This window comes from Apium graveolens, chromosome 8 (assembly GCF_009905375.1).
Source record: "Apium graveolens cultivar Ventura chromosome 8, ASM990537v1, whole genome shotgun sequence".
Taxonomy (NCBI): domain Eukaryota; kingdom Viridiplantae; phylum Streptophyta; class Magnoliopsida; order Apiales; family Apiaceae; genus Apium; species Apium graveolens.
In genome coordinates this window covers 3,806,265-3,816,865 of record NC_133654.1, presented here as the reverse complement: position 1 = coordinate 3,816,865, position 10,601 = coordinate 3,806,265, and the positions used below count along the sequence as shown (strand labels likewise).

Genomic DNA, 10,601 nt, shown 5'->3' with positions numbered 1-10,601 from the left:
AATGAGTAAATAAAGGAATAGTAACATCCTTTGATTCCACAATAAAATTTCAAACAGAAACTGCGGGCCACATTTGAATTTTTAAATTTTGCAGCCGCTTCAGCTCTATTACATTTTCTTATATCATCACACTCACACCCCACTTCTAACAACTAACCCCATTTCACTTTTTCCCGGGAAAAACATGTGAAATTTAGCGGGAAACAAGATCTCGCTTGGCCACTACAACATTACAAACCTTTCACTTTATATTTCATTTTATATGTATTTATCTTCGATTTTACCGATTAATCTTGGTTTCGAATAATTAGACCCGGAAATTTTTGCCAACATAGGTCTGACCGAACTGCCAGTTAGAAGGAGCAATGTTGTTCGAGGTTGATGTCCGACGATCACTGCCTGTGACTCTAAATGAAAGGGCCTGGCCCACAAGAACCGAGTTGGATTGCCAATTTTGCCCCCAGTTCCGACTCATGGGCATCCAGTCGGTTTTGGTGCCCTTGATGTAAACCTTTTGAATGTCACCTGCTCCTGCAACATTTGTGACTAACACCAAGTTGAAGTAACGGAATCCGTTTATTGTGAACCTGATTCCGCCGCTCTTTCGGCACGGGACTCTGCATTCGACAATAATAACACGTTAACGTTTTGTCGAATCGAATGAAAATAAGGTTGGAAGAGTAAGATGAATGCAGATTTTATGTAATGATACTGTTTCCGTAAAAAAAATATCATATTTTGTTTAATGATTAACAATACATGTAAAATTTAAGTAACGCTTAAAATGTTATAAAACTCGAAAATCATTTTACTCGCTTGCGTTTTTGAAATCCAAGTAATTAACAATTTTTTATATTTTCGCTTTCCCCATCCGAATAATATTCGGTCCGAGTACTTCCTTAAATTTCAAATAAATACTCACTCGAGTACTCATTCGAGCCTAGTTTAGTAACACACATGTATCAGTCAATTATCAGTCAATTGGTGCACGAATTAGGCTTAGTTTATGTTAAAGTGGGCCCCTGAGAAAACAGCCCATGACCTGAACCAGTGTTTAGTTGGTAGGCTGGCCCGGAACACTCGTGTGTGGGCCCATATAGTCTGGCCCACTATCTTAAATCTAAGATCTGGATATCAAGAATGGGATTGCCTGATTTCATGGGTAATGCGTCTGATAGGGTACACATTTAGGTTTTGGCCATTTACTTTAAGTAAATTTACAGTTTTAACCTTGGGTGAAATGTAAAGGCTTGTGAATCTGGTTCTTACTTTTGTCAAATCAGAAGAAAAGACAAATTGACTCCCTCTTGCTAAAGGAGCAAAACGCGTTACAGTCTGGTCCCCACTTCCCAATTGTTTGTCTCCGTGGCATTCGAGTTTCGGTCGAGACATGTGTGCATTCGAGTTTCGGTTGAGATATGTGTGCGAAATTAAAAAGTTAGTTCCATCAAAAATACTTATCATTAAAAAAAAATTATTTTAAAATTAAAATATTCAATATTTTCCCTCCATAATACTTAAAACTTGAGACACTGAATCAAACAACGTAAATTACAATATTCAAATTTTATCTTTGATAATACTTAAAACTTGAGATAGCAAATTATAAGTCTGTTTATCACACCAACTTAAGTAAGAAATACTTACGTTTTTAACTTCAAAGCATATAAACTTACTTATAAGTGACTTATAAGTTAATCTCACGTCAGAAACATTATTAGTGACTTATAAGGTAATCTCACATCGGAAACAAGAGTCAATAAAAAAGTCAAAAGGCAGAGTAAAAGTGAGTGAGAAAATGAACTAACCGGCGATAATTAACGGGCACAATTCCGGCTTTATACTCGGCAATCTTGAGAAACATGGGCATGGCGAGATCGAAATGGGTTCGGGGCGGGTTGCACCACCCACCATCGTCATTGGGCTGGGCAAAGTTAGGTGGGCAAAAATTAGTTGCGGTCACTAATATTGATGGGCTGCCCGGGTGACACCATTGTGGATCATTGTTACATTTTAATTCGAAACAGGCTCCGCAGCTTAGCCCGTTATTAAACAGGGCCGTGCTTAATGCTGCTGTGTTCACTCCGTATCCTTGGCTGTATAAATTCCCGTATCCGCATGCACCCCCTGTTTTTTACAAAAAATTAATAATCGAAAAAATGTAACTAATGAGCTGAGTAAGCACTGTCGCACTAAAATCTTAAGTAAACAGTCACGTTAAATCCTAAAACCGTAAAATTTTAGTGCAAAATATAGCTAGTGACTACCTAAGTACCCGATCCCACTTTTACACTAAAATCTTAAGTAAACAGTCACATTAAAACCGCAAATGCTTAAGATTTTAGCACTGCCGGTTACTTAAAACCTATATTATGCGAAATTACTAAATTATTCGGAATCCTGGTTCCGTCACTTAAAATGCATGATATAATGAAACATGAAAAAAAAAAGTTGTGTGTGTTAGTATGTGTTACCCATGGTGCCGGAGGCATCGCTGCCTCCGTAGAAGGTAGCATGGGCGCTTTGCCAAGCACCGCCGGTGTAAACTCCGGGGATTCTAGCGGTGGCGGCAGTGAAGAGAATAGCAATGCAGATAAATCTAAGAAGGGCCATTTTGATTTCACACACAAAGTTCTTGAAAGTGAAAAAGAGAGAGTGTGTTAAAGTGTGAAAAGAGAAGAGATGTTTGGAGGGAAGAGCAGAGGAGAAGTTGTAAGGCCTTTGAAAGGAGTAAATGAGAGTATTTATAAACTTATTAGAACATTACTGGACAATTCATATTTAACTTTATTTGGAATTTGATTACTAAAAAAACTTAATTTGGAATAGTAATGCTAGACGCGCAAAAAATGGCGCAAAAAATGGTAGAAAAAATTATTAAAAAATGATGTGTCATGTGTGATGTGTCACTTTGGAATGATTTAATTGAATACAGGAAGTCCATTTTCATTTAGCCAATAAAAATTTGACACTTAGTATTTTGTAATTTTTTTGGGAACCAATTTGGTGCCCCTAATATTTTCCAATTTGGAATTATTTCTGTACCTTTTTTGTTGTCACATTTTTATTTCTAACAGTTAATTTGATTAATTTTTTATTAAAAATCAAAAGTTATTTTTATTTTATTTTAAAAAACTGGAAATTATTGATAGACTAGATTAAATGTTCATTACAATAATATATTTTTATTTAATTTAATTTTAAAATTATAATAAACTTCAGTCAAATTTTGAATAAAAATGTAACAATTAAAAAGAGACGGAAGTAAAATGTGAAAACTAAAAGGGCCGGAGAGATTACTTTGATTTTATTTAAAGAGATAAATGATAGTCAAATTAGGATCAGCGAAGCAAAATAATAGAATGAAATTTATCATAATTCTTTTTATAAAAAAAAATTAATATTATTGATTAAAAGATGATAATTGTTTTAACGTGCAAGTGAAAGGTGGGATGCGCATGTGATTTTCACGTGGGCATTAATTGTGATAGAGTAGGATGGATATATGGAAACTTGACACATGGCTGATGGTTGCAGAAAATATAATAATAAGTATAAATTAAAATTACTAGTACAATAATAAAATTTTACATCAAAAAATAAATAGTAAATAATTATTATTTTTTCTAGGGTAAAAGTTGTTATCATCCATATTAATTTTGCCTTACAAAATTACAACATCTGTTTCAATTATTTAATGTTGCTGGTAATAGTAAACGACATTATCAAATAATAATTAATGTTTTATAGTATTCAATTTTTTTAAAAAAATAAAAGACTAATTCCTAAATCTGTAAGTTTCATAATTCCAATTGCGCACATATATGAAAATGTTAAAATAATAGTGAGAGTATGAAAGATCGGAGTTCGATTTCTGGATTGTGCAGGTGAAACGTCGGTCGGCCTTGAAAAGTGTGCGTGTTTAATTAATTAATAAAAAAAGTAAGAAAGGCAAGTTTAAGTATTTCGTGACTATTAAGATATATGATAAAAGGAACCTCAAAATTATTCTCGAATGTCGAATATCCTTTTCTAATTTGGTGGAGTAGTTTTTTTTCTTTTTTCTTTTTTTTTAAAAAAATGCAAATCCAATTAAATTATGACAATTGAATATTTATAAGCGTTTTATGAAACGATTATGAAAATTTTAACATTTATGAGTAATAAATTAGTTTCAATCATGCACTTGCTTTTCCCCAATTTTTTCATTTGCCACAATAAATAATTAGAGATGAAAAGAACGAATCAACGATAAAGTCTAAAGTTAAAATAGTAAACAGTAAATGTTGTATTGTGTATTTGTGTGAAACAGGAAAAAGAAATAGGCAACATAGTAATAATTTTTGGAAAAAGAACAAATAATTAAACATCGATTCTTGAAATAAAGGGATTGAAAATAAAATAGAAATTAGTTATGGTACAGGGTCACATCAATATGTTAGACTCCGGGTGTTCTGCCGGCAGGCTGAGCAAAACGTAACTGAAACCGAAAAATCGAACCGAACCGTGTTAATTCTGTTCGGTTCGATCCTAAATTTCTCAGAAATTTTGTCTATTCGGTTCGGACCGAATAGACCGAAATAAAATTCAGTTCAGTTCGGTTCTTTATACAAATATTTCTGTCCAGACAGAATAGACCGAATAGACCAAATCATAAATATTATAATTTTGTATTATATATTTTACATATATCTTAAATATTATAATCAAAATTTTTATTTTATAATTATATTTATGGAGTATTAGAACTCTACGTATGACATTACTTTAATTATATTTTAAAATTTATAATTTGTGTTTTAATTTTTAATGTAATTTAATTTTTTTTAAAAATCGGTCTATTCGGTCCAAAATCGGACCGAACCGAAAACCGAACCGAATTATTTCGGTTAGGTTTTGTCCGGTCCATAATATAACTTCGGTCCGGTTCGGTCCAAGAAAATATGACTATTCCGTTTTTCGGTCTGTTCGGTCCGGTTTTGGACCGCACCGACCGAATGCTCAGCCCTCCTGCCTAGAGAAGGAGTTACACCCTCCTCCCCCTCCATTGTTTAGATCGGGTACCGGACTCGACACGTATTTTAATATTTTTATTAAATTTAGGTGTATAATATGTTTTTTAATTAAAAATAAATTACATAAATATACTTTACAGTTAACTTAAAATACATGTCAATCATGTAAAAATTTGTAAAGAAATGAGGGGAAGCAGTGGATAGTACCAAATTTCATCTTCCAGACTCGAGAAATGGTTTAGTAAATCATGTACCGTTACTTTTTAACTACATAATATTTTGTATAGTTATTTTTTTTAATATTACTAATTTAGTACTACTTAGACAATAATATGGAGTTTCAAAATCCAAATATTTAATTCTAATTCCAAGGAAAATTCCTCGATTCAATTATACATTACTCCATACTTGATAACTTAAAGTTTATTTCCGATTGTACATTACTTGATACTTGATGATTTAATATTAATTTTTTTTCCAAGAATGAACGGATTAATAACGAATATACACTCATGTTTACATATTTCGAAAATCGAAAACAATCGATTGAGTTATCAAAATGCAATTTATCGGTATTTTTTGAAAAATCAGTTGATTGATTTTACCGAATATGACAAATATTTTTAACTAATTTATTAGCAATTTTTTGAAAATCAGACCGATTTCGAAAACCATGATTGTTAGCTGTGTTATAGAAATCGGCTGATTTTTCAAAAATCGCCGATAAATCGGTCAAAAATATTTGTCCGATTTGACCGATTTCCAATAAATCGCCGATTAATCATCCGATTTTTTAAAAATCGTCCGATAAATCGTAAACCAGTACCTCAACCGAATAGTTCCGATTTCCGAAATCTATAACACTGATTGTTCGTCGTATTATCCCGGTGGCCTAGGAAATTAACCACCTACATTCACCGGATAATGAATAAGAGTTCAACTATGAATGTGAAATGTAAACTACACAATGGCATAGTTAAGAGGGTGACAGAGGAACCCTAGCCACAAAAAGGGTGATAAAAATGAATCACATGAAGTGATGTGAAATGGATTATATGCGAGTGGTGTGTTCTAGTTGCTTCTTCTTCCATGGGATATAATTATGTCTTTATCTTGCTTGTGTACATTTTTTCAAACAAATCCATAACCAGATCCGGAACTGAAATAACCGGACTGTATTTAACTGAATAAGTTTATCATGTAATTCAAAAATAAACAAGTTTCGAAAACTAAAATGATCAGACTTTATTCAACTAGATAAGTTGCTGAAAAAATACAAGTTCCGGAAGCTAAAATGACCAGATTTTAGATTTTATTTAACTGAATAAGTTGATCGATCACCAATCAATTTTGGCTCCAATTATAGTCATTAATAATCATTTATGGCCATTTTATCTAATCATTTATACTCCCTCCGTCCCTTTCAATTGTTTACATTATTTAGAGAGTGTCCGACACGCATTTTAAAGTGCTTATAAAGTATAGTTCTGTAATTTTTTTTTTAAATTTTGTTTTTCTTAATAAAAATTAAAACATTCAACTTTTATTCAGAAAAAGAAATTTGTAAAAACAAGTTACATAACTATACTTTTTATGCACCTTAAAATGCGTGTCAGACACTTTGTCAGAAATGTAAACAATTGGAAGAGACTGAGGGAGTAAAATAAAGTATTTTTGTGACATTTTTTATGATAACTAAGTTATCGAAGGGTTTTACCCGGTGCTAGGCTTTTTTTTTTCTCCCGATTTTTGTTAAAGAGGAACTAAAACACCCGAAAAATAACGGCCGTGGATTACCTACAATAATAATAAAAATAAAAATAAATTCAACTTATAAGTTTGGTCGACAAACAGTTAAAGATAAATACTTATAAGTCCGTAGACAAACATACGCTAAGTTAATTAATCATTAATCAATGTTCACTTCGCTTACAACCGATAATAATCATTTACGATCATTATATAATCAACCATTTTGGCAACATATATCATCTACAAGACTGCATAATGTCTTCAACCGAAAAACATCAAAAACTTGCTGGGTTCATTAATCTGAGGGTGGTAAATACAGTTAAATAGTTAAAGGTGCCGCACTTTATTTACACGTAATAAGATCCAAATAAGCTAAAGCTGGAAAGGGTCCCAGTCTCGTACCAATAAGATCATAGCAAATCTGCCTAGTCACTAAAGCAAATATTGAAGTAGCTCAGCTTACCTGAACTAATAAAAAGTTCTGGTACCAAAATATGACAAGATTGAAGCATACAAATCCATGTGAAAACACCACCAAGATCGCCCTAAACCCTTTTCATGTCCACGTTTAACCATGTGTCCATGTGTGTTTTTATCCACTTTGTTAATGTATAATTGTATATTAGTCCTGCATTATAATCAATTCAATATACCGTCAAGAAACCAGTTATTCTAAAATTTTAAGGTGTTACAGAATATCCCTTTCCAGAATCTTATATTATTCTAATATTTCCGCTCACTCGAAAGACCATTTATAGGTCGAAGAGTGAATCACGGAGGCATCGAACATGAGTTCTCTGTCAGTCTGTCTGAGCTCTGATATCATGTCAAGGAAACAGTTACTCTAAAACCTTAAGGTCTTAGGTAATGGCACTTTCCAGGATCTTATATTATTCTAATATATATCATATACACATTAGACGTCACGATCCTCATTAGTGTTTGTTGCAACAAATTTACCGGATATATTAAACGTAATAAGATATGTTCGGTGTTTTTTCGAAAATCAGGGTCCTACATTTATCGCTTTGAAATTAACTTTTTTTGGGTATATATTATCTTATTACGCTAAATACTAGACGATAAGTTAGAAAAGGTTTGTTCTATACCAAAAACCCTTAATTATATGAGAATTCCTATTTACCCTAAATTAGTTTCCAAAATTTGTTCCAAATGACGTTACATGATATTTATAATATTTTAATTTGTGAACATATATAAATTCACGCGGGATTTAATTTATATCAGGAAACTAACCAAGTATATATCTTTCGTATCATTGTCCGAAAACGATTTTAAAAACCGTTTTGGAGGCCATTACATTTCTCCGGATATATTACAAGAGTAATGCTACAATTGACTAGTAGTATTCTTGTTGCAGAATGTCAAATACATAATTTAGCATTTGACTTGTATGCGTCTTCACGTTCATAGGGATGCAAACCCACATGAGATATTACATGATAAATTAAGAACCCTAAAACTTAGGTTATATATTCCTTTCTGAGATTATAATACACCCACTAAACTCATCTAATCATTGTTCCTTCCTATTCTTGTGCCTTTGAAATTGAGTTTCGTTGTAATTCATGTTGTACACTAGTACGTACGCATTATCCCTATAAATTATGACAAAGTAAACATTACTCTAAACAACTTGTATGTCCTATTTTTTGTTCAAAAAAATACTTAAAATTTAAATTTTCAAAATTGTGGCCGAAGTTACCAAATATATAATTTCTCAAATGATGGAACGTGATTTTTGTCAAGTTTTAATTTGGGGATACGTATGTATACAACCGGATCACATCCATTATAAAAAAAATGTGTTAAATATGCAGAATGCATATCAACATCGGATACGTTTTTGTGAACCGTTTTGGGACTCCAAAATTTCTCAAATATTTTACAAGCCAACATATATTATATATGGGATGAGGAGGTTTAGCATGTCCAGTTAAATTTCTTTAAAATAATAGGGTCAGGATCAAAACAAAATATTATTTTACCGAGTTTATTACCTTATCGGGAGTAAAAATACACTGTGTTCATTATGTCGGAAAAAAAATATTATTTTAACGAGATTATTAATTTATCGAGGTTTAACCGTAGTAGTTTTAATCTATTCCTAATAAACTAGAGTTGTGTACTTAAATACTCATCATTGATTCCATTTGTTCCGTACCACTTGGTCAGCAACTGAATTCTCATGTGACTTTTCCGTTTCATTATTAATCTTCATTCGTCGGTCACCTTAAATAATTTATTAATCACTTAATTTGTTAGCAATTAGTTGACCACTTGTTAATAAATTATGTCAAAAGAATATTACCATAACTTAATCTATAGGAAACTACATTTTAAATACGTCTTCATTTGTCAAAACGTACATATTAATATTAAATGGCATCTAGCTAGGGTGCTAAATGATGTAGGTTTAATCTTTAATTATAATAACTTGGATAAGAAAACAACTGATTGATAAGCAAACTTGAGCAATTTGCATGTTCATTATGTGTATAATTTATATGGATCTAAGCTCATTATTAGGTAAACATCATGATAGACATGCTAGTCAATTTACTCTAGAGAAGTGGAGCTCAATGTTTCTTTTTGTCGAAGATATTAACAAATAATGATGGATCGACTAGCAATGTTTCTTTCAAATTGCTCAATTTCATATTTATTTGAAAAAACTAGCTAATGAATAGATTAGTTTAGATAAAATTATAAAAAATTGGAAATACTAGCTAAAACTTGGTATTAGTGGCAATAACATATATCTCATCATCGCTCGTTCTGAATTGGATTATCATCGCTCGTTCTGGATTGGATTATCATTATTATTCTTGTACATTTAACTTTTTTATAAATTTTTATTCTTACATGTACTAGAAATTTGACGGGCTCAAAAGTAGGGAGAAATTATATTTACTTCGCGGGACCAGTCCAAACAGAAGATAAGTAGTATCCATACTATTAGCTATGTTACCAACAAACAAAGTATCTCGAGAAATCGATGAGGAAGATTTTGTAAATACTTCAAAGATGGGTAATATGACTCGGGAACAATACTAAATTCAAACCACATATTAGGTTGTTGGTAGAATGAGTAGCACCCAGATTTGAAATGACAAATTATCTACTGCTGTACTTACCCTGCCTCTCTGCATTTAAAGGAAACCTTAACTGGCTTTCCGGGAAGCCCCTCGATTGCACCTTAGACCTTGCATCGAAAGGAAAACGGATCAGTATAATGAACAAAGAATTAAGTTGGAAACTGACAGAAAAGATACCGTTGTGGGTTCTAAGATTTGTAATTGAATACCTTCAATCATCTCTTGAATGCTGAGCAAGTTGAACATTGAAGACGACATGAACCTCTGTGATAGTACAACCGCAAAAGCTGGTATAGCGATGGATGGTGAAGACATCATCGTCTATTGTTGCACCTTTAAATACATAAACCATGTAGGGTATTATACAAGTACTACAAAGAAAGTATTACCAAGTATATCAGCCATCGGATTCCTCATCAGGTTTTCACCATCTTATCAAATGATTCCAGTCTCAAAAACACACAATAAACTTGGATCAATATCCAGTCCAATATTTGCCAGAAAGTGATAGAAGTAATCATACAACTCCATTCATGCTAAAAACTTCTGTATCACGCTGAGTTGATGAGACTGTTTGTCCTTGCCCAAGTCTTTCCATCTCCAAATCACTCGTGCAATCCTAACTCCTAACGTATTAGATATAGGGCAGAGAATATGAAGGCCATAACAAGAAAAGCACACCAAGGTTACATGATTTAATATCGACAGACCTGTG

General features: G+C 32.3%; 1 protein-coding gene across 1 annotated transcript; it reads right to left on the bottom strand.

Moving 5' to 3' along the window:
- Window positions 1-10: 10 nt before the first annotated feature.
- LOC141677829 (expansin-A4-like) lies at window positions 11-2,720 on the bottom strand. The gene is made up of 3 exons (XM_074483905.1): window positions 2,475-2,720; window positions 1,809-2,127; window positions 11-617 (listed from the first exon to the last, which is right to left on the bottom strand). Exons 1-3 carry the CDS (start codon window positions 2,611-2,613, stop codon window positions 308-310), a joined length of 768 nt encoding a protein of 255 aa, XP_074340006.1. The 5' UTR covers window positions 2,614-2,720; the 3' UTR covers window positions 11-307.
- Between the last annotated feature and the right edge of the window lie 7,881 nt (window positions 2,721-10,601).